Here is a 25,823-nt window from a genome sequence, read left to right on the forward strand (position 1 = left end):
TGTGTGTAAGTTTTTTTGCGTGTGTGTGTGAGTTTTATTGTGTTCATGTGTAAGTTTTTGTGTGTGTGTGTGTGTGTGTTTAAGTTTTTGTGTGTGTGTAAGTTTTGGAGTGTGTGTGTGAGTTTTCGTGTGTTTGTGTGTGTAAGTTTGTGTGTGTGTGTGTGTGTGTGTAAGTTTTTGTGTGCATTTAAGTTTTTGTGTGCATGTAAGTTTTCGTGTGCATGTGTAAGTTTTTGTGTGCTTCCCAAATCATAATTTTCTGAAAGGACACACCTATGAAAGGCTAAGAAATCTAGCTTAGAAAAGTCAAAAATAGCAAATTAACCATCCCAAATCATAGGTTTCAGTCAACACACACCTACGAATGGCTATGAAATCCTGCTCAGAAAAGTCAAAAAATATCAACCCACACACCCCCAAATCATAGGTTTCAGACATCACACACCTACGAAAGACTAAGAAATCCGGTTATGAAAAGTCAGAAATAGCAAATTACATATCCCAAATCATAGGTTTCAGACAACACTCACCTATGAACGGCTAAGAAACCTAGCTCAGAAAAGTCAAAAATAGCAAACTAGTCATCCCAAACTATATGTTTCAGACAACAAACACCTATGAAAGGCTAAGAAATCCAGCTCAGAAAAGTCAAAAGTAGCAATCCATCCACCCCAAATCATAGGTTTCAGACACTACACACCTATGAAAGACTAAGAAATCCAACTCAGAAAAGCCTGAAATAGCAACCCACACATCCCAAATCATAGGTTTCAGACACCACACACCTACGAAAGACTAAGAAATCCGGTTATGAAGAGTCGGAAATAGCAAATTACACATCCCAAACTATTTTTCAAACAACATTCACCTACGAAATACTAGAAAACATTAGCTCAGAAAAGACTTAAATAGCAAACTACACATCCAAAATAATAATGTTCTGAAAACACATACCTATTAAAGTCTAAGAAAACTATCTCAGAAAAGTCGAAAATAGCAAACTACACATCCCAAATCATAGGTTTCAGACACTACACACCTATGAAAGACTAAGAAATCCAACTCAGAAAAGCCCGAAATAGTAATTTACATATCCCAAATCATAAGTTTCAGACAGCATTCACCTACGAAATACTAAGAAACCTTAGCTCAGAAGAGTCTGAAATAGCCAACTACTCATCCCAAACTCGAAGTTTCAGACAACAAACACCTATGAGTGACTAAGAATCCTAGCTCTGAAAAGTCCAAAAAGCAAACTACACCTCCCAAATCATAACTTTCTGAAAGGATACACATATGATAGGCTAAGAAATCTAGCTCGAAAAAGTCAAAAATAGCAAATTAACCATCCCAAATCATAGGTTTCAGTCAACACACACCTACGAATGGCTAAGAAATCCAGCTCAGAAAAGTCAAAAAAATAGCAACCCACACACCCCAAATCATAGGTTTCAGACACCACACACCTACGAAAGACTAAGAAATCCGGTTATGAAAAGTCGGAAATAGCAAATTACATATCCCAAATCATAGGTTTCAGACAACACTCACCTATGAACGGCTAAGAAACCTAGCTCAGAAAAGTCAAAAATAGCAAACTAGTCATCCCAAACTATAGGTTTCAGACAACAAACACCTATGAAAGGCTAAGAAATCCAGCTCAGAAAAGTCAAAAGTAGCAATCCACCCATCCCAAATCATAGGTTTCCTAGAACATACGCCTATGAAAGACTAAGAAATCCAGCTCAGAAAAGTAAAAAATAGAAAACTACATATCCCAAATCATCGGTTTCAGTCAACACACACCAACGAAAGACTAAGAAACCTAGCTCAGAAAAGTCAAAAATAGCAAACTATTCATCCCAAACGATTGGTTTCAGACAACATTCACCTACGAAATACTAGAAAAACTTAGCTCAGAAAAGCCTTAAATAGCAAACTATACATCCCAAATCATATTTTTATGACAACGCATACCTATGAAAGTCTAAGAAATCCAGCTCAGAAAAGTCGAAAATAGCAAACTACACACCCCAAATCATAGTTTTCAGACACCACACACCTATGAAGGACTAAGAAATCCAACTCAGAAAAGTCAAAAATAACAAACTACATATCCCAAATCATAAGTTTCACTCAACATACACCAACGAAAGGCTAAGAAACCTAGCTCATAAAAGCCTGAAATAGCAAACTACTCATCCCAAACTATTGGTTTCAGACAACATTCACCTAGGAAATACTAGGAAACCTTAGCTCAGAAAAGCCTGAAGTAGCAAACTACACATCCCAAATCATAGGTTTCAGACAACACACATCAACGAAAGACGGGTGCTCGGGGAGCGCCTTTGAGGGTTTGGGGGCCCCTTGGGGGTGGGGGGTCGTTGGGGAGCGGGGGGGCACCTTTGGGGCCGGGGGTTGGGGCTTGGGGGTCGGGGTTTGGCTTTGGGGGGTGTGGGTGGGCCTTTGGGGTGCCGGGAGGGCCTTTGGGTGCCTGGGGGACATTTGGGGACCGGTGGAGGGCCTTTGGGACCCCGTTGGTCCTTTGGGAGCTCGATGTGCCTTTGGGGGGCCCGGGGATGGCATTTGGGGGTCTGGGTGGGCCTTTGGGGCGCCGGTGGCCCTTTGGGAGCTTGGGGGGCCTTTGAGTGTCCGGGGGGACAGTTGGGAGCCTGGGGGACATTTGGGGCCTGGGGATGGCCTTTGGAGGTCTGGGTGGGTCTTTGGGGGACCGGTGGCCCTTTGGGAGTTTGGGGGGCTTTGAGGACCGGAGGCTTCCTTCGGGGTTGGGGTAGGAGGATTGGAACCCTTTGGGGTTGGGTTAGAGGACCTCACAACACTGTTCAAATGAAACTTGTGTATTATAACGACCACACTCAAATTCTCTTCTAAAATCTCTTCAAAAATCTTCTTTTAAAATGTCTCTATCTGTTTCGCCGAAATAGTTCCATAACCTGTCTAAAACGGTTTCGCCCAAATAATCCCTAAACGTAAATTCAGCGTGTTCCTTTGTTATTGGCATCTCTGCGCTAACGCATTTCAAATTAATATGAAACCTATTCGCGCGCTAAAACAATTCATCACTAAGATGTTTCTTGCCTAATTGTTTCCATGGCCTTTGGTTATTAATATCCTTTGGAGTTCGACCAGTAGAACTGTTCCCGAGGCAAAGACATTAATGATTTGGATCTATTCCTGGAGAAATGTTTCTAGGCGAAAATTTTTAAAGTCTAACAGATGATGTCATTGATTGATTGATCTGTCAAGAAAGGGGAAATTAATTTGTTGTTTCTAAGGGGAATTATTGATTCACGATAGGTGAATTGAGGTCGACAGCACAGGTGTTCTGACTCGTGACAGCACCACGTGGTTTATGGTTTTCTCAGTGAGAAAGTTCCTGTTTTTTCAAATTCTCACTGACAAAAACCATAAAAACATACAAAAATGTGAGAAAGTTCCTGTTTTTCAAATTCTCACTGACAGAAACCACAAAAACAGACATAAATGTGACAAAATTCCTGTTTTTTCAAATTCTCACTGACAAAAACCATAAATCATCCATAACCATCCATGAAAACAACCATAAATGTGACAAAATTTATGTTTTTTCAAGTGAGAAAATTCCTGTTTTTTCATTCTCATTCAGAAAACCAAAAACCACGTGGTACTGTCACGAGCTCATGACCCCTCTCTACTAATTGCACAGAAAAACAACAACACTTAGTTCGATGATTGGAAAAAAAAATAAGGACTCTACAATGAAAAAGAAAACAGAAACAAAAAAACAATGACGCTTAGTCCAATAAAAAAAGAAAAAATCCCTAGCTAAAATGACAGAAGAAAATGGCAATTTGTTCGATTATTGAAAAACAAAAACATTGAAGCTTTTTGCAAAAACAAAACATTGACAGTTTTATAAGATTTTCAGAAAAAAAAATTCCAATAACAAAAACCAGCGTGTAATGCTTGGTCAATTGACTAAAAAAAAAGAAACTGTGACACTTCGGCAAAGAAGCTTTTTGACACTAGCCAACAATTCAAAGACAAATAAAACAATGACATTATAAATGCAAAAAAAAATATATATAAAAAAATTCATTTTCAAATTGGACTAAAATGTAGATAATTTTTTATCTACTTTTAGTAGATAATTTTTTAGCGAGGGACGCAGAATAGATAGGGTTTTACATAACGTAGGTATCAAATTCATATTTATAAATGTATAAATGAAAAAAGTTAATGAGCTGAGATAAACAAAAGATAAAAGATAAATCTATGCAAAGATCAATCAGTTTATCACCCATCGTTTCACTTACATTCACAGAATCTCGAGAAAAAATTATTTACTAATTTTTGTTCATTTTGAAAACGAGTTTAAAAATAATCCTATTTACTATTTTCGGCTTCTTGGTCATCTCTAAGACTAAATTTTACATCTCTAAGAGTAAATCTTTACTCTTCTCTAAGACAATAATTTGTCTTATATACGACTCGAACCTAAGTTACCACGGTTAAAGCCAAGTGTTCTAGCTGCTACGCAATCAAATCTTATGTAATTGTGTTTGCTTTATACCTTACATTTCGTTATCAGTCTGATCTTGACATTAGAGTCCTGACCTAAATCTGAAGAAAAACGCTTCTAGTCATGATCTTTCAAATGCGTACTAACTATGCTCAAGGCTTTCAACCTTCAGAGGTCTCTAATTTCAGCCGGCATACAATTTATTAAAAAATATTAAGGGGCTGGGATGGTGAGTATACATTAGGGGGTGTTAGATGTTGTATTGTTGCGCTGTCATTAGAAGTGCATACACTGATAAAATTTGGTAGCAATCGAAAACTTTGAAGTAGTTCAAAAGCAGATACTATATGAAATTAATTAAGGGAGTTGAAGGGGATGTATAAGAGGGGATAATTTTGACCTAGTGTTTTTGTAATGTTATTGGAAGTGTATATACTGATAAATTTGGAAGTCATTGAACAGCCGGAAGTGGTCGAAAAATGGGTCACAAATTTATGTGACAAAAGTACAAAAAGTCGGTGAGCTAATGAAGATGAGGAAGAAAACAAGTTTAAAAAAAAGTTATTGTTCTGGTATCTCTAGACACCAATTTAAAATGCAGAAGATTAAAAATAGAGCAGTAGCGCTAAATATGTAAAAGCAAAAACGAATAGCTTATACTGCAGACAACTAAATATGTAAAAGCAAAAAGGAATAGCTATTACTGCGAATAAATAAATAAAAACTAAAACGGTCAAATATTAAAATTAACAGTCAAGTCGAGTGTAAAACGAACATAAATCACCAAATATGGATAAATGGAACCTAAAACAATGAGAAATCAAAACACTGGTCATAAATTAAACACAGGTCATATATTACTCGTACGACGGATAGCAAGTATCAGGAATAAGATTGGGGGCTATTACTCTCTCGATTCCCTAAAGTGTTGGCAATCTGCTGAACCCAGAATGTATTTCAAACAGTAGGTTCTTTATTTGTCTTAAATCAAAATAGTAGCCAAAGTACTAACTAAGTTTATGGGAAAGAAAAAAAATTGGAAAAAATAAAGAGTGGTTTTTAATTTAGCTTTACTATTTGAAAATGCTATTTTTTCCATTTTTTCTTTCGATCTTATTTAATTTAACAGCAAAAAATCAATACCTAAATAAAACTTTTCAGGTACTTTTGAAAAAAAAAAATTTATTTCCTGCAAATACTATTTAAATTTGAAAATTATGAAGTAATTCGGCAACCAATTTTGTTTATAAATTTAAAAGGAAAAAATTTCGAAGGAAGCAACTGCGGACTAAAGATATTGCCGATTAAAGTTATTAAACTAAATCGATCGTTACAAAAAAGAGAACATATTTAACTGTTTGTTCTTGGAATTAAAAAGAAACACCGCTCAAAGAGACATTTGTCAGTAAAGCGCAAATGACACTTATCTTTCATGAAGTTGGAATTTGAAGGTGGTAGTTTACAATAAAACTTTATTAGAGAAGTTTTCTTTTAATCAATCACTTAAAGAAACAAATTTGTTCCATTTATTATTTGGTAACGAAAACGAGCTAGATGACACCTGTAGTAGATTAAACTATAATCTTGTGACTTTTTCAGACCTTTGTACTTTGCTCTTTTGACAGAATGAAGAGATAAATCTTTCTTCATTCTGTCAATGTATGTATTACACTGGGTGACATGTTTGCGTTCTGCAAATGATTTGTTTTTGAAGTGTTTAAAATTCAGTTTGAAAGTTTAAGTTAATATACATTGTTTTCAGATGAGTTCGAAAACTTATGAGCTGCAGTCAAAAAAGGGGGAATTTTCCCTAGTCCCAACAAGTGAGAATGATAAGAAAACGCAAAAAGTAAGTTATTTTACAATGTCAGTATTTAAAAGTAAGTCACTTAGAGCGCATAAGGCACTTTTAGGGATAAATACTTCGCAGCTCATATAATTGACTTACGAATAAAGTGAACATACCACTCGATGCCTTTTTTAATGCTCTTTACGAATATAAGGTACTTTCCCATTATATGGGTCTCTCTAGTCAAGTTTGAAATAAAATAGGATGAATAAATAATGGTAAATTTTTCGCAAATCATATTATTGACCAACGAATAAAGTAAACATACCACTCCATGCCTTTTTTATGCTTTTCCAAAAATAATAATCATTTTTGTCGGAAATGAATTTTTCCCCCACCCCTATATGTACCAATTCAGGGTAAATATTTGCAAATTAGGGGGGTAGGGGTAAAGTTTAAACTTACCTCCAATTTACATCAGAAATAAAATTTACCCCCCTCCCCCTAATGAGCAAATATATACCCTGAATTAGCATACATATGGGTGGGGGTCAAATTCATTTCCGACAAAAATGATTATTATAATTGGAAAGAGTATAAAAAAGGCATTAAGTGGTATGTTTACTTTATTTGTAAATTAATAATATGAATAACAAAAATTTACCTAAATAATAGTTTAGAAACAAATTTGGGCTATATATTTGCACATTAGGGGTGGGGGTGGGGGTTAAGCGTAGCATATATTAAATGCGTAACCTTACCTATGCACCTTTTTCCTCCCCTAAACCCCAAAAAACCACAGTTAAATATCGTATGCGCAATGCAAACCACGCTATCATTGCCTAGTCTATTGCGGTTAATATGTCATAAACGGGTTTTATCATTGCCTACTCTACAGCGGTTAACCCTAGAGGCCCATATAATGGAAAAGTACCGAATTTAATAATCGCTTCTATTGCAAATTCAAATTTACCCACCCCCATCCAAGGCCGTACCCAGAGGGGGGTTAGGGGGGTTTGAACCCCTCCCGAAATGTTTTTTGACTCGTAAAAACGCAACAAAAATGAATATAAACAAATTTTGTGTGTGTTTTTTGAGGTTTTTGTGTAACCCCCCCCCCCCCTGAAAAAAATCTTTGAGTAAAACCCCCTTCGCAAAAAAAATCTGGGTACGACCTTGCCCCCCCCCCACCTAAGGTGCAAATATATACCCTGAATTGTAACCACACAAAGAAATTATCAATACTAGTTAAGTTATTGAAAAGTAGTTAAAAACATATAACTAGTTTATAAATAAATTGTTCAAGAATAACATATTCCAAAAAAACTTATTTATAACAATTCAAGCATCATTTATTAAATAAACCTAATATGATCCGTTTTCCTACTGTTTCAAGTTTTTCAAATGCCATTGACAAAAATAGAGCTAAATTTTGAATCGGCGGTACGTGGCACAAGTGTTTATTCGATCAGTCTGGATCCCGTGGAATCTGACAAAAATAGTGATAAACGTCTGGGCCGGAATTATTTAGGAAAGGTGACCAAAAGTTTTTATCGGGCTGTTGACGAAGACAGAACAAATTTTGCTGTGAAAAAGACAGTACCAGCGAAGAATGGCAAAATTATACTTGAACTGGGTTCAGAGTCCGATACAGAAGAGGCAATTTCTGCATTTAACAAGAAATTCGACATGACAAAGTATAAAGTTATGCAACTAAAGGAAAAGATGCCGAGAATAATCATGTAATACATCACAGATTGTGAAGATGCTGATTTGTTCCGCACAGAGTTTATGGGAAGTAAATATTATTTTAAAGACATGGTTGGTTAAAGGGAACTACTGAAAGTTGTCACAATGTTGAGAAAAGATAGAAACAGTGCTAACGTCATTGAAGTTAGCCCAAAACTCTGCAGGTCTATCCTGCTATACGGTCATGTGAAGCTTGGCTTCTTGATGAAGCGCTGTGATGACTATGTGTTCCTCATAAAGTCTTCAAAATGCTACCTTTATGGCCATCGAGCAACTGAGTGCAGAGGTATGCAATGCTGCTCTTTTTGTATGGGTAACCAGTCATTTGATGATTGCCCAGAATCGTTTTCTGAAGTAGAAGTGACCCTATAACTCCGGTACGAACCACGTGGTTTATGGTCCAAATATGGGCATAGAGTCATTAGGGAGAACACGTGGTTAATGGGGTCAATGACCTCTTTTTCCAAGTGTGTCAACAACAACAACATCGACCTTGACATTCGCTGAGAGCGTGCACTTACAACAACAACAACATAGACCTTGGAACACCTGTGCTGTCGACCTCAATTCACCTATCGTGAATCAATAATTCCCCTTAGAAACAACAAATTAATTCCCCTTTCTTGACAGATCAATCAACCAATGACATCATCTGTCAGACTTTAAAAATTTTCGCATAGAAACGATTCTCCAGGAATAGATCCAAGTCATTAATGTCTTTGCCTCGGAAACAACTCTTTTGGTCGAACTCCAAAGGATATTAATAGCCAAAGGCCATGGAAACAATTCTCCAAGAAACATCTTAGCGATGAATTGTTTTAGCGCGGGAATCAGGTTTCTTATTAATTTGAAATCCATTAGCGCAGAGATGCCAAAAACAAAAGGAACACGCTGAATTACGTTTAGGGATTATTTGGGCGAAACTGTTTTAGACAGGTTATGGAACTATTTCGGAGAAACAGTTAGAGACATTTTAAAAGATGATTTTTGAAGAGATTTTAGAAGAGAATTTAATGGTGAAACTATGTGGTCGTTATAATACACAAGTTTCATTTGAACAGTGTTGTGAGGTCCTCTAACCCAACCCCAAAGGGTTCCAATCCTCCTACCCCAACCCCGAAGAGAGCCCCCGGTCCTTAAAGGCCCCCAAGCTCCCAAAGGGTCACCGGAGCCCCCAAAGGCCCACCCAGACCCCCAAAGACCATCCCCGGGCCCCCCAAAGGCCCATCGAGCTCCCAAAGGACCAACGGGGTCCCAAAGGCCCTCCACCGGTCCCCAAATGTCCCCCAGGCACCCAACTGCCCCCCCGGACCCCCAAAGGCCCACCCGGTGCCCCCAAGGCCCACCCTGTGCCCCCAAGGCCCTCCCGGTGCCCCAAAGGCCCTCCCTGTGCCCCAAAGGCCCTCCCCCGGCCCCCCAAGGTCCCCCGGACCAGAGAAGCGTCGCCGGGATGCGCCGTGGGCCAGGAAAGCGCCGCAGGATGTGCCGCAGGGATGCGCCGCGGGTCAGGAAAGCGCCGCAGGGGATGCGCCACAGGGAGGCACCGCAGGAAAGCGCTGCAGGATGCGCCGCAGGGATGCGCCGCAAAAAAAAGTAAAAATTTCGAAATGTTATCCCCCAAACGCCCTCCTCAGACCCCCAAAGGTCCTCCCCTGGTCCTCAAAGGTCCCCCGGGCTCCCAAAGGGCCAACCGGCCCCCAAGGGTCCCCCGGGCCCCCAAAGGTCCTCCCCCGGTCCCCAAAGGTCCACTGGGCTCCCAAAGGGCCCCCGGCCCTCAAGGTTCCCCCAGACCCCCCCCGGGGCCCAAAGGGCACCTCCCACCTTTGGCCCCAAAGGGCCCCTCCCCTCCATATCCTCCCTTCTCCTCCCCTCCCCCTCCCCCTCCCCTCCTCGTTTGAATTTCTTTCATTGAAATGCAAGAGACGGAATATTTCAGTAGTGTTTGGTTATGGTTTACCTTGTCACAGTTACATTTCATTGATTTTTCAAAGTTCATTTTGAATTTCTTTCGTTGAAATGCAAGAGTTGGAATATTTCAGTAGTGTTTGGTTGTGGTTTACCTTGTCACAGTTACATTTTCTTGATTTTTCAAAGTTCATTTTGAATTTCTTTCGTTGAAATGCAAGAGTTGGAATATTTCAGTAGTGTTTGGTCGGGGTTTACCTTATCACAGTTACTTTTTATTGATTTTTCAAAGTTCAATTTGAATTTCTTTCGTTGAAATGCAAGAGTTGGAATATTTCAGGAGCGTTTTGTTGTGGTTTAACTAGTCACAGTTATATTTTCTTGATTTTTCAAAGTTCATTTTGAAATTCTTTCGTTGAAATGCACTAGGTGGAATATTTCAGTAGTGTTTGGTTGTGGTTTACCTTGTCACAGTTACTTTTTCTTGATTTTTCAAAGTTCATTTTAATTTCTTTATTTTAAATGCAAGAGTTGGAATATTTCGATAGCGTTTGGTTGTGGTTTACCTTGTCACAGTTACATTTTCTTTATTTTTCAAAGTTCATTTTGAATTTCTTTCGTTGAAATGCAAGAGTTGGAATATTTCAGTAGTGTCTGGTTGTGGTTTACCTTGTCAAAGTTACATTTTCTTGATTTTTCAAAGTTCATTTTGAATTTCTTTCGTTGAAATGCAAGAGTTGGAATATTTCAGTAGTGTTTGGTTGTGGTTTACCTTGACATATTTACATTTTCTTGATTTTTAAAAGTTCATTTTGAATTTCTTTCGTTGAAAAGCAAGAGTTGAGATATTTCAGTAGTGTTTGCTTGTCGTTTACCATGTCACAGTTACATTTTCATGATTTTTTTTAATTTCATTTTGAATTTCTTTAGTTGAAACGAAAGAGTTGAAATATTTCAGTAGTGTTTGGTTGTGGTTTACCATGTCACAGTTACTTTTTCTTGATTTTTCAAAGTTCATTTTGAATTTCTTTCGTTGAAATGCAAGAGTTGGAATATTTCAGTAGTGTTTGGTTGTGGTATAACTTGTCACAGTTACATATTCCTGATTTTCAAAAGTTTATTTTGAATTTCTTTCATTGAAATGCAAGAGTTGGAATATTTCAGTAGTGGTTGGTTGTGGTTTACCTTGTCACAGTTACATTTTCTTGATTTTTCAAAGTTCATTTTGAATTTCTTTCATTGAAATGCAAAAGTTGGAATATTTCAGTAGTGTTTGGTTATGGTTTACCTTGTCACAGTTACATTTTCTTGATTTTTCAAAGTTCATTTTGAATATCTTTCATTGAAATGCAAGAGTTGGAATATTTCAGTAGTGTATGGTTATGGTATACCGTGTCACAGTTACATTTTAGTGATTTTTCAATGTTCATTGTGAATTTCTTTCGTTGAAATGCAAGAGTTGGAATATTTCAGTAGTGTTTGGGTGTGGTATACCATGTCACAGATTCATTTTCGTGATTTTTCAATGTTCATTCTGAATTTCTTTCGTTGAGATGCAAGAGTTGGAATATTTCAGTAGTGTTTGGGTGTGGATTACCGTGTCACAGTTACATTTTCTTAAAACATGTCACAGTTACATTTTCTTGATTTTTCAAAGTTCATTTTGAATTTCTTTCGTTGAAATGCAAGAGTTGGAATATTTCAGTAGTGTTTGGTCGTGGTTTACCTTATCACAGTTACTTTTTCTTGATTTTTCAAAGTTCATTTTGAATTTCTTTCGTTGAAATGCAAGAGTTGGAATATTTCAGTAGCGTTTGGTTGTGGTTTAACTAGTCACAGTTAAATTTTCTTTATATTTCAAAGTTCATTGAGAATTTCTTTCATTGAAATGCAAGAGGTGGAATATATCAGTAGTGTGTGGCTGTGGTTTACCTTGTCACAGCTACATTTTCTTGATTTTTCAAAGTTAATTTTGAATTGCTTTCGTTGAAATTCAAGAGTTGGAATATTTCTTTAGCGTTTGGTTGTGGTTTATCTTGTCACAGTTACATTTTCTTGATTTTTCAAAGTTCATTTTGAATTCCTTTCGTTGAAATGCAAGAGTTGGAATATTTCAGTACTGTCTGGTTGTGGTTTACATTGTCACAGTTACATTTTCTTGATTTTTCAAAGTTTATTTTGAATTTCTTTCGTTGAAATGAAAGAGTTGGAATATTTCAGTTGTGTTTGGTTGTGGTTTACCTTGTCACAGTTACATTTTCTTGATTTTTCAAAGTTCATTTTGAATTTCTTTCGTTGAAAAGCAAGAGTTGGAATATTTCAGTAGTGTTTGCTTGTGGTTTACCTTATCACAGTTACTTTTTCTTGATTTTTCAAAGTTCATTTTGAATTTCTTTCGTTGAAATGCAAGAGTTGGAATATTTCAGTAGCGTTTGGTTGTGGTTTAACTAGTCACAGATACATTTTCTTGATTTTTCAAAGTTAATTTTGAATTTCTTTCGTTGAAATGCAAGAGTTGGAATATTTCAGTAGTGTCTGGTTGTGGTTTACCTTGTCAAAGTTACATTTACTTGATTTTACAAAGTTTATTTTGAATTTCTTTCGTTTAAATGCAAGAGTTAGAATATTTTAATAGCGTTTGGTTGTGGTTTAACTTGTCACATTTACATTTTCTTGACTTTTCATAGTACATTTTGAATTCCTTTTATTGAAATGCAAGAGTTGGAATATTTCAGTAGTATATGGTTGTGGTTTACATTGTCACAGTTACATTTTCTTGATTTTTCAAAGTTTTTTTTGAATTTCTTTCGTTGAAATGCAAGAGTTGGAATATTTCAGTAGTGTTTGGTTGTGGTTTACCTTGTCACAGTTACATTTTCTTGATTTTTCAAAGTTCATTTTGAATTTCTTTCGTTGAAAAGCAAGAGTTGGAATATTTCACTAGTGTTTGGTTGTGGTTTACCTTGTCACATTTACATTTTCTTGATTTTTTCAAAGTTTATTTGAATTTCTTTCGTTGAAATGCAAGAGTTGGAATATTTCAGTAGTGTCTGGTTATGGCTTACCTTGTCACAGTTACATTCTCTTGATTTTTCAATGATCATTTTGAATTTCTTTCGTTGATATGCAAGAGTTGGATTATTTCAGAAGTGTTTGGTTGTGGTTTACCTTGTCACAGTTACATTTTCTTTATTTTTCATAGTTCCTATTGAATTTCTTTCGTTGAAATGCAAGAGTTGGAATATTTCAGTAGTGTTTGGTCATGGTTTACCTTGTCACAGTTACATTTTCTTGATTTTTCAAAGTTCATTTTGAATTTCTGTCGTTGAAATGCAAGAGTTGGACTATTTCAGTAGTGTTTGGTTATGGTTTACCCTGTCACAGTTACATTTTCTTGATTTTTCAAAGCTCATTTTGAATTTCTTTCGTTGAAAAGCAAGAGTTGGAATATTTCAGTAGTGTTTGCTTATGGTTTACCTTGTTACAGTTACATTTTCTTGATTTTTTTAAAGTTCATTTGAATTTCATTCATTGAAATGCAAGAGACGGAATATTTCAGTAGTGTTTGGTTATGGTTTACCTTGTCACAGTTACATTTTCGTTATTTTTCAAAGTTCATTTTGAAATTCTTTCGTTGAAATGCAAGAGTTGGAATATTTCAATAGTGTTAGGTAATGGTTTACCTTGTCACAGTTACATTTTCTTAATTTTTCAAATTCATTTTGAATTTCTATCGTTGAAATGCAAGAGTTGGAATATTTCAGTAGTGTTTGGTTGTCGTTTACCATGTCAGAGTTACATTTTCTTGATTTTTCAAAGTTCATTTTGAATTTCCTTCGTTGAGATGCAAGAGTTGGAATATTTCAGTAGTGTTTGGTTGTGGTTTACCTTGTCACAGTTACATTTTCTTGATTTTTCAAAGTGCATTTTGAATTTCTTTCGTTGAAATGCAAGAGTTGGAATATTTCACTAGTGTTTGATTGTGGTATACCTTGTCACATGTACACACATGTATACACATGTACACACATGTGCTTATCATGAGTGCTCATGATAAGTTAACCTAACCTTTTCCGGTGAGTATGGTCAGGTTAGACTAGATTAAGTTAGGTTAGATTAGACTAGGTTAGGTTAGCCTACGTACGCTTCACTTAGGTTAGCTTAGGTTAGGTGAGAGACATGCGAAAAGTTAGGTGTATGATTAGGTTAGGTTAGGTTAGATTAAGTTAGGTTAGGCTAGGTTAGATTAGGCTAGGTTAGCCTACGTACGCGCGCGTACGTAGTTAGGTTACGCGTACGCGGTTAGGTTAACTTATCATGAGCACTCATGATAAGCACATGTGTGTACATGTGTATACATGTGTGTACATGTGACAAGGTATACCACAACCAAACACTAGTGAAATATTCCAACTCTTGCATTTCAACGAAAGAAATTCAAAATGAACTTTGAAAAATCAAGAAAATGTAACTGTGACAAGGTAAACCACAACCAAACACTACTGATATATTCCAACTCTTGCATTTCAACGAAACAAATTCAAAATGAACTTTGAAAAAAATCAAGAAAATGTAACTGTGACAAGGTAAACCACAAGCAAACACTACTGAAATAATCCAACTCTTGCTTTTCAACGAAAGACATTCAAAATGAACTTTGAAAAATCAAGAAAATGTAACTATGACAAGGTAAACTATAACCAAACACTACTGAAATAATCCAACTCTTGCTTTTCAACGAAAAAAATTCAAAATGAACTTTGAAAAATCAAGAAAATGTAACTGTGACAAGGTAAACCACAACCAAACACTTCTGAAATAATCCAACTCTTGCATTTCAACGAAAGAAATTCAAAATGAACATTGAAAAATCAAGAGAATGTAACTGTGACAAGGTAAACCATAACCAGACACTACTGAAATATTCCAACTCTTGCATTTCAACGAAAGAAATTCAAATAAACTTTGAAAAAATCAACAAAATGTAACTGTGACAAGGTAAACCACAAGAAAACACTAGTGAAATATTCCAACTCTTGCTTTTCAACGAAAGAAATTCAAAATGAACTTTGAAAAATCAAGAAAATGTAACTGTGACAAGGTAAACCACAACGAAACACAACTGAAATATTCTAACTCTTGAATTTCAACTAAAGAAATTCAAAATTAACTTGGAAAAATCAAGAAAATGTAAATTTGACAAGGTAAACCACAACCAGACACTACTGAAATATTCCAACTTTTGCTTTTCAACTAAAGGAATTCAAAATGAACTTTGAAAAGTAAAGAAAATGTAACTGTGACAAGTTAAACCACAACCAAACGCTATTAAAATATTCTAACTCTTGCATTTAAACGAAAGAAATTTAAAATAAGCTTTGAAAAATCTAGAAAATGTAACTGTAACAAGGTAAACCACAATCAAATACTACTGAAATATTCCAACTCTTGCATTTCAACGAAAGAAATTCAAAATGAACTTTGAAAAATCAAGAAAATGTAACTGTGACAAGTTAAACCACAACCAGACACTACTGAAATATTCCAACTCTTGCATTTCAACGAAAGAAATTCAAATGAACTTTGAAAAAATCAAGAAAATGTAACTGTGACAAGGTAAACCACAAGCAAACACTACTGAAATATTCCAATTCTTGCTTTTCAACGAAAGAAATTCAAAATGAACTTTGAAAAATCAAGAAAATGTAACTGTGACAATGTAAACCATAACCAAACAATACTGAAATATTCCAACTCTTGCATTTCAACTAAAGAAATTCAAAATGAACTTTGAAAAATCAAGAAAATGTAACTTTGACAAGGTAAAGCACAACCTGACACTAGTGAAATATTCCAACTCTTGCATTTCAACGAAAGAAATTAAAAATGAACTTTGAAAAATCAAGAAAATGTAACTGTGACAAGTTAAACCACAACCAAACGCTACTGAAATATTCCAACTCTTGCATTTCAACGAAAGAAATTCAAAATGAACTTTGAAAAATCAAGTCAATGTAATTGTGACAAGGTAAACCACAACCAAACACTACTGAAATATTCCAACTCTTGCATTTCAACAAAAGAAATTCAAAATGAACTTTGAAAAAAATCAAGAAAATGAAACTCTGACAAGGAAAAACACAATCAAACACTACTGAAATAATAAAACTCTTTCTTTTCAACGAAAGACATTCAAAATGAACTTTGAAAAATCAAGAAAATGTAACTATGACATGGTAAAACATGACCAAACACTACCGAAATATTCCAACTCTTGCATTTCAACGAAAGAAATTCAAAATAAACTTTGAAAAATCAAGAAAATGTAACTTTGACAAGGCAAACCACAACCAAACACTACTGAAATATTCCAACTCTTGCATTTCAACGAAAGAAATTCAATAAGAACATTGAAAAATCAAGAAAATATAACTTTGACAAGTTAAACCACAAACAAACGCTACTGAAATATTCCGACTCTTGCATTTCAACGAAAGAAATTCAAAATGATCTTTGAAAAATCAAGAAAATGTAACTGTGACTAGTTAAACCACAACCAAACGCTACTGAAATATTCCAACTCTTGCATTTCAAAGAAAGAAATACAAAATGAACTTTGAAAAATCAATAAAAAGTAACTGTGATAAGTTAAAACACGACCAAACACTACTGAAATATTCCAACTCTTGCATTTCAACGTAAGAAATTCAAAATGAACTTTGAAAAATCAAGAAAATGTAACTGTGACAAGGTAAACCACAACCAAACACTACTGAAATATTTCAACTCTTGCATTTCAACGAAAGAAATTCGAAATGAACTTTGAAAAATCAAGAAAATGTAACTGTGACAAGGTAAACCATAACCAAACACTACTGAAATATTCCGTCTCTTGCATTTCAACGAAAGAAATTCAAATGAACTTTTAAAAATCTAGAAAATGTAACTGTGACAAGGTAAACCATAAGCAAACACTACTGAAATAATTCAACTCTTGCTTTTCAACGAAAGAAATTCAAAATGAGCTTTGAAAAATCAAGAAAATGTAATTGTGACAAGGTAAACCATAACCAAACACTACTGAAATATCCCAACTCTTGCATTTCAACGAAGGAAATTCAAAATGAACTTTGAAAAATCAAGAAAATGTAACTTTGACAAGGTAAAGCACAACCAGACACTAGTGAAATATTCCAACTCTTGCATTTCAACGAAAGAAATTCAAAATGAACTTTGAAAAATCAAGAAAATGTAACTGTGACAAGTTTAACCACAACCAAACTCTACTGAAATATTCCAACTCTTGCATTTCAACTAAAGAAATTCAAAATGAACTTTGGAAAATCAAGAAAATGTAATTGTGACAAGGTAAACAACAACCAAACACTACTGAAATATTCCAACTCTTGCATTTCAACAAAAGAAATTCAAAATTAACTTTGAAAAAAATCAAGAAAGTGTAACTGTGACAAGGTAAACCACAAGCAAACACTACTGAAATAATCCAACTCTTGCTTTTCAACGAAAGACATTCAAAATGAACTTTGAAAAATCAAGAAAATGTAACTGTGACAAGGTAAACCACAACCAAACATTACTGAAATATTCCAACTCTTGCATTTCAACGAAAGAAATTCAAAATAAACTTTGAAAAATCAAGAAAATGTAACTTTGACAAGGTAAACCACAACCAGACACTACTGAAATATTCCAACTCTTGCATAAAATAAACTTTGAAAAATCAAGAAAATGTAACTGTGACAAGTTAAACCACAACCAAACACTACTGAAATATTCCAACTCTTGAATTTCAACGAAAGAAATTCAAAATGAACTTTGAAAAATCAAGAAAATGTAACTGTGACAAGGTAAAGCACAACCATACACTACTGAAATATTCCAACCCTTGCATTTCAACGAAAGAAAATCAAAATGTACTTTGAAAAATCAAGAAAATGTAACTGTGACAAGTTAAACCACAACCAAACGCTACTGAAATATTCCAACTCTTGCATTGCAACGAAATAAATTCAAAATGAACTTTGAAAAATCAAGAAAAAGTAACTGTGATAAGATAAACCACGACCAAACACTACTGAAATATTCCAACTCTTGCATTTCAACGTAAGAAATTCAAAATGAACTTTGAAAAATCAAGAAAATGTAACTGTGACAAGGTAAACCACAACCAAACACTTCTGAAATATTACAACTCTTGCATTTCAATGAAAGAAATTCAAAATGAACTTTGAAAAATCATGAAAATGTAACTCTGTCAAGGTAAACCACAACCAAACACTACTGAAATATTCCAACTCTTGCATTTCAACAAATGAAACTCAAAATGAACTTTAAATAATCAAGAAAATGTAACTGTGACAAGGTAAACCACGACCAAACACTACTGAAATACTCCAACTCTTGCTTTTCAATGAAAGAAATTCAAAATAAACTTTGAAAAATCAAGAAAATGTAAGTGTGACAAGGTAAACCACAACCAAACACTACTGAAATATTCCAACTCTTGCATTTCAACGAAAGAAATTCAAAATGAACATTGAAAAATCAAGAAAAAGTAACTGTGACAACGTAAACCATAAACATACACTACTTTATTATTACAAATATAGAAATTAAACTAATGAAATTCAAAAACAACTGTGAAAAATCAAGAATATGTAACTGTGACAAGGTAAACCACAACCAAACACTACTGAAATATTCAAACTCTTGCATTTCAATGAAAGAAATTAAAAATGAACTTTGAAAAATCAAGAAAATGTACCTGTGACATGGTAAACCATAACCCAACACTACTGAAATATACCAACTCTTGCATTTCAAAGAAAAAAGTTCAAAATGAACTTTGAAAAATCAAGAAAATATAACTGTGACATGGTTTAAGAAAATGTAACTGTTACAAGGTAAACCACAACCAAACACTACTGAAATATTCCAACTCATGCATTTCAACGAAAGAAATTCAAAATGAACTTTTAAAAATCGAGAAAATGTAACTGTGACAAGGTAAACCACAACCAAACACTACTGAAATATTCCAACTCTTGCATTTCAACGAAAGAAATTCAAAATGAACTTTGAAAAATCAAGAAAATGTAACTGTGACATGGTTTAAGAAAATGTAACTGTGACATGGTAAACCACACCCAAACACTACTGAAATATTCCAACTCTTGCATTTCAACGAAAGAAATTCAAATGAACATTGAAAAATCACGAAAATGTAACTGTGACAAGGTATACCATAACCATACACTACTGAAATATTCCAACTCTTGCATTTCAATGAAAGAAATTCAAAATGAACTTTGAAAAATCAAGAAAATGTAACTGTGACAAGGTAAACCACAACCAACCACTACTGAAATATTCCAACTATGTCATTTCAAAGAAATAATTTCAAAATTAACTTTTAAAAATCATTAAAATGTAACTGTGACATGGTAATCCACAACCAAACACTAGTGAAATATTCCAACTCTTGCATTTCAAAGAAATAAATTCAAAATTAATTTTGAAAAATCATGAAAATGTAACTGTGACAAGGTAAACCACATTCAAACACTACTGAAATATTCCAACTCTTGCATTTCAACGAAAGAAATTCAAAATGAACTTTGAAAAAATCATGAAAATGTTACTGTGACATGGTAAACCACAACCAAACACTACTGAAATATTCCATCTCTTGCATTTAAACGAAAGAAATTCAAAATTAATTTTGAAAAATAAAGAAAATGTAACTGTGACAAGGTAAACCACAATCAAACACTACTGAAATATTCCAACTCTTGCATTTCAACGAAATAAATTCAAAATGAACTTTGAGAAAATCATGAAAATGTAACTGTGACATGGTAAACGACAAGCAAACACTACTGAAATATCCCAACTCTTGCATTTCAACTAAAGAAATTCAAAATGAACTTCGAAAAATAAAGAAAATGTAACTGTGACAAGGTAAACCACAACCAAACACTACTGAAATATTCCAACTCTTCCTTTTAAACGAAAGAAATTCAAAATGAACTTTGAAAAATCAAGAAAATGTAACTTTGACAAGGTAAACCACAACCAGACACTACTGAAATATTCCAACTTTTGCATTTCAATGAAAGAAATTCAAAATGAACTTTGAAAAATCAAGAAAATGTAACTGTGACAAGGTAAACCACAACCAAACGCTATTGAAATATTCAAACTCTTTAATTTCAAAGAAAGAAATTAAAAATAAAATTTTAAAGATCAATAAAATGTAACTGTAACAAGGTAAACCACAACCAAACACTACTGAAATATTCCAACTCTTGCATTTCAACGAAAGAAATTCAAAATGAACTTTGAAAAATCATGAAAATCTAACTGTGACAAGTTAAACCACAACAAAACGCTACTGAAATATTCCAACTCTTGCATTTCAACGAAAGAAATTCAAAATGAACTTTGAAAAATCAATAAAAAGTAACTGTGATAAGGTAAACCACGACCAAACACTGCTGAAATATTCCAACTCTTGCATTTCAATGAAAGAAATTAAAAATGAACTTTGAAAAATAATGAAAATGTAAGTGTGACAATGTAAACCACAACCAAACACTCCTGAAATATTCCAAATCTTTCATTTAAACTATAGAAATTCAAAATTAACTTCGAATAATCAAGAAAATGTAACTGTGACAAGGTAAACCACAACCAAACACTACTGAAATATTCCGTCTCTTGCATTTCAATGAAAGAAATTCAAACGAGGAGGGGAGGGGGAGGGGAGGAGAAGGGAGGAGATGGAGGGGAGGGGCCCTTTGGGGCCAAAGGTGGGAGGTGCCCTTTGGGCCCCGGGGGGGGGGGGTCTGGGGGAACCTTGAGGGCCGGGGGCCCTTGGGAGCCCAGTGGACCTTTGGGGACCGGGGGAGGACCTTTGGGGGGCCGGGGGACCCTTGGGGGCCGGTTGGCCGTGTGGGAGGCCGGGGGACCTTTGAGGACCCGGGGAGGGCCTGTGGGGGTCTGAGAAGGGCGTTTGGGGGATAACATTTCGAAATTTTTACTTTTTAGTTTACTTTTTTTGCGGCGCATCCCTGTGGCGCATCCTATAGTAAGGTCCTGTGGGGCATCCCGGGAGTTCATCCCTGCAGTGCTATCCTAACCCACGGCGCTTTCCTGCGGCTCATCCGGCGGTACTGTACTGGCCCTCGGTGCATCTCGGTGGCACTTCTCTGGCCCGAGGGGCCGGTTGAGACCAGGGGCGGGCCTTTGGGGCACCGGGTGGGCGTTTGGGGCACAGGGAGGGCCTTTGGGGCACCGGGTGGGCCTTGGGGGGGCCGGGGGGGCAGTTGGGGGCCTGGGGGACATTTGGGGACCGGTGGAGGGCCTTTGGAACCCCGTTGGTCCTTTGGGAGCTCGATGGGCCTTTGGGGGGCCCGGGGATGGCCTTTGGGGGTCTGGGTGGGCCTTTGGGGGCTGCGGTGGCCCTTTGGGAGCTTGGGGGCCTTTGAGGACCGGGGGCGTCCTTCGGGGTTGGGGTAGGAGGATTGGAACCCTTTGGGGTTGGGTTAGAGGACCTCACAACACTGTTCAAATGAAACTTTTGTATTATAAAGACCACATAGTTTCACCATTAAATTCTCTTCTAAAATCTCCTCAAAAATCATTTTTTAAAATGTCTCTAACTGTTTCGCCGAAATAGTTCCATAACCTGTCTAAAACAGTTTCGCCCAAATAATCCCTAAACGTAATTCAGCGTGTTCCTTTTGTTTTTGGCATCTCTGCGCTAATGTATTTCAAATTAATAAGAAACCTGATTCCCGCGCTAAAACAATTCATCGCTAAGATGTTTCTTGGAGAATTGTTTCCATGGCCTTTGGCTATTAATATCCTTTGGAGTTCGACCAAAAGCGTTGTTTCCGAGGCAAAGACATTAATGACTTGGATCTATTCCCGGAGAATCGTTTCTATGCGAAAATTTTTAAAGTCTGACAGAGGATGTCATTGGTTGATTGATCTGTCAAGAAAGGGGAATTAATTTGTTGTTTCTAAGGGGAATTATTGATTCACGATAGGTGAATTGAGGTCGACAGCACAGGTGTTCCAAGGTCGATGTGGTTGTTGTTGGAACTGCACGCTCTCAGCGAATGACAAGGTCGATGTTGTTGTTTTTGACACACTTGGATAAAGAGGTCATTGACCCCATTAACCACGTGTTCTCCCTAATGACTCTATGCCCATATTTGGACCATAAACCACGTGGTTCGTACCGGAGTTATAGGGTCACTTCTACTTTCTGGTCCCCCATCGTGCAATGCCTGTCACAATAGCCAGCTCAACGGAAGCCTGGACGTTTTGTACAAAATCGAAAAGTTCCCAATTGCACAACAGATAATAGTAAAACTGCAAGTCTGAATTCTTTATGACGACGGTCAATAATGTTGCGATCAGGCAGTGTAAATTATGTGAATAAATCATTGTCTTTCATCCAGATTAACTTGCAGCATTCTTTCTATGCAACGGTGCAGTTACAACAAACCATTGCAGAAAGAAAGCCAGATGTTGTTCTGTTGCAGGTGCCCTATGTTAATAAGTTCGGAAAGCTTTCGTGCATTCCAAGAGAATATGGTTGTTTTTCAAAAATTGATTCAAGAGGGTTTTTAGTGCAGCTGTTTTAGTTAAAAAATGTTTTCGTGCAGATATTAATTTTGATGATTCATCTAGAATATGTAATTGTGCCTATTTGCCAAATCATAAAGCTGTTGTTTCGTCCGGTTTCGTCAATATATTGTCAGTTCAGTCAGTATCTGATGTATTAGCTGTGACTGATGAGTTAAGCAATTATAGTGATAGAAGAGGAAACGAATTAGAAGATTATTTTGCAAATAAGAATTTATTTGTAATAAATGACCCAAATGTGCCGACATATTATGTCGGCTCTTCTATCCAAGATGTTACAGTTGTAGGTTCTAATCTAGTTCCGTTTGTTAAGGAATGGAAGGTTCTTTCGGATTCCCCGGCACTGTCTGATCATTTGTATATTTCTTGAAATAGTGTTAGTTGCTGCGCAAGGCGTAGACACTTTTCCTCAAAAGTACGACTACGGTAAAACTCTTTGGGGAATATTTATCTCAGTTTTACGTAGTAGAATATATTATTTGTACTCGCTGTCTGTGTCGTTTATACAAGAGTTAGAGGTGCTATTGGTAACAAAATGGCTATCTCACAATTTCGATCGAATGCGTTTCGGGAAAAGAGGATGTCGGGGAGGGGGGATAGTAGCCCTCCATCACCCTCGACTCTTAAAAGAGAACTACAACTATGCATTCCCAATCAAATGAGCCTCCTCTAAAGTTTACACAAACCCCCATCCAGTATGAGCAGTTTCCCACGGCGCCATGGCTTGGGAGTGCCGCGGCTAGGGAATTGCCCACGCTGATTCAATTTTTCACTTTGATTCGTCTTTTTGGCTTATATTTGAGTCAGGAGGAAGGGCACAATAATTGACTTTTTCTGGGTGCCCCAACACAAGGAACGGCTCCGTGTATACTTGCTCTTTCCCAACCTCTTTGTGAGTTACAACAAAAATACGTTTTGAAAAAAAAATACCCAATGAAAAAATTTCCCTTATTTATTTTCAATTTCATAAAATAATCTGATTTTTATGTGCAAAACCTCAAACATACCGGTGACAACATACCCCTTGGGCTCTTTGGTTAGGTGACGAAGTTACACATATTTTTGGGGAAATGTTAAGGAAGATAGGAAGTAAAACCTATGTTTAATGTCATGTTGCAATAATAAATCATATTGACTTCTTTAATTTCATCTCCTAAAATTAAACAAAGATTTTGTTATAGGGTTTGTTCTTAAAGGTGGTTAAAGTGAAACTTAAAATAAATAAAATTATTGCTTCACAGATTGCGAAAGATCTAACTGCTAGCTAAAGCAAACTGATTCGTGATGTTTTCTAAAATCTGAAAAATTCTAAGAACTAGCACTTTACTAAAAACCGAGCTGGCTTAGTTTTTTGAGCATTTTAAATTGTATTCTAAGTGTCATCGATATAATGGTGAAAGACTATTGTGAGACTTATAAATTAGTCCCTCAAGTTCTACAGGCTCCTCATTGAATTTCTGATCGTAAGGGAGCATCTTGTTTTCTTTGGTCAATTTCGTGTTTTTGATAGTTTTTATTATTCTACAGATATTGGAAAATAACACAAGTCAGTTTCTAAGCTAGTTTTGTAAGAATATCTTGCATAATCTACGAAACAATGATGTATCTTCGTTTTAAGTTTTAATTTTGCTGTTTAATTCCGCTAGAAAAGTTGTGCTTTGTTTAATGATTTCATAAAAATCACTGCTAATGATGCGAGTTGTAACTGTTTCTTGATGAATTCTATTTCTTGAATGAATTCTGTTAGACCTTCGAAGACGTCGCGAAGTTTCGCTATCAGAATCTGCTGTAACCCTTGCTCCATAAACCCCACGTTCCGTACACCTATTTAGTCCTCAAAAATAGTACTTGTAGCCTTGCGGTTATTGAAGGTTCTTTTATGAATTTTTGGTTGGTTTGGGGAACTTGTGTAAATTCGTAGTTGTGCAATTTCCAAGACCCAGCCACACAGTCTAGATTTGGGGAACTCCTCACGGGGATTTTCTAGATAAGTAATCTTGATTGAACAGTAGTTTTTATTAGGAAGGCATTTGTTGTTTATATCCACACGTCTTTAATTTATATAGCCAATCGGAGGATGAAAAAAAAATTATAGATCTGATAAACTGTAACTGCGACGTCTTGAAAAAAAACGGCCCTTGCTGTTGACCATGGCAATGAAGGGGATGGGTGCTGTGCCATATTTGAGAGGACAAAAGGCATGAGCAGTTGACTTAAGCGAACGGAAGGATTTAATGTAAGACCATAACTGTGAAGGCTGAGGTCCGAGCGAGTAGCCAGTAAAGCTGAGTTTTTGGCTAGCAATATATGTCCCTTATTTGCAAGGGTAATCAGCCTTTGCAACCGGGTATGGGCTGAAGGCTTGAGCTGCCTACCATAGAAAGTGGAGGGAGATTATTTAAGGCTATATTTGCTTTCAAAATGTGCCTTTTCCTCAAGATATAGATATCGAAAATAATTAACAAAATAAACAAAGGGAAACCAAAGAGTCTTTTGTCCGTAGAACTTGTTCAGAGAATGTTAGCAGTTTGTCGTCAGAGCAACCATGTGATTCCAAGCCGATCTCCAGGATGTAATGAAAATAAGCTATAAAAAAAAACATTGCTCTAGTGTGGACACTACAGATTACTAGGCTGCAGCTATCGCTGCAACCATAACTACTGAAGTATCATCTTTAAAATGGTTATAACACTTTCTTTATTCAGGTTAGTAGACCTTTCTTGAGTAAAGGAGGCCCTAGACGGTCCCACCCCCTCTCCCAAAATATTTTTCCCACTTGTAAAAACGAAACAAAAATGCATATAACAATTTTTTGATACGTTCTTTAAAGTTTGTTGAGTAAACCCCTCCCTCCCCCTGAACAAAAGGCCCTAGACGGTCAATCATTTTAATCAAGAGCTCCCGTCATTCGATTGACTCAATAATGATTGACCGTCTAGGAACCTGTTTGACACTTGAGTGTTGACGGGGATTGATAAAAGTTTGAATGACTCAATCATTTTGATCAAATGTTTCCGTAATCTGACACACTGCTTTTGATCAAAATGATTGAGTCATTCAAACTTTTATCAATCCCCGTCAACACTCAAGTGTCAAACAGGTTCCTAGACGGTCAATCATTCTTGAGTCAATCGAATGACGGGAGCTCTTGATTAAAATGATTGACCGTCTAGGGCCTCT

At 36.1% G+C, this 25,823-nt stretch overlaps 1 protein-coding gene across 2 annotated transcripts in view; it reads left to right on the forward strand.

Annotated features, from left to right (window-relative positions):
* The window catches only part of LOC148946941 (lysosome membrane protein 2-like), a 206,086-nt gene that overhangs the window by 111,082 nt on the left and 69,181 nt on the right, over positions 1 to 25,823 (forward strand). For both annotated transcript variants that reach the window (XM_089096747.1, XM_089096748.1), the window contains exon 2: positions 6,285 to 6,371. In XM_089096747.1, the coding sequence (XP_088952873.1) occupies positions 6,285 to 6,371 (87 nt within the window). The remainder of the gene's footprint in view (positions 1 to 6,284; positions 6,372 to 25,823) is intronic.

The sequence above is a fragment of the Artemia sp. Qi Xiang Cuo genome, chromosome 11, assembly GCF_049724085.1.
Source record: "Artemia sp. Qi Xiang Cuo chromosome 11, ASM4972408v1, whole genome shotgun sequence".
In the NCBI taxonomy this organism is placed as follows: domain Eukaryota; kingdom Metazoa; phylum Arthropoda; class Branchiopoda; order Anostraca; family Artemiidae; genus Artemia; species Artemia sp. Qi Xiang Cuo.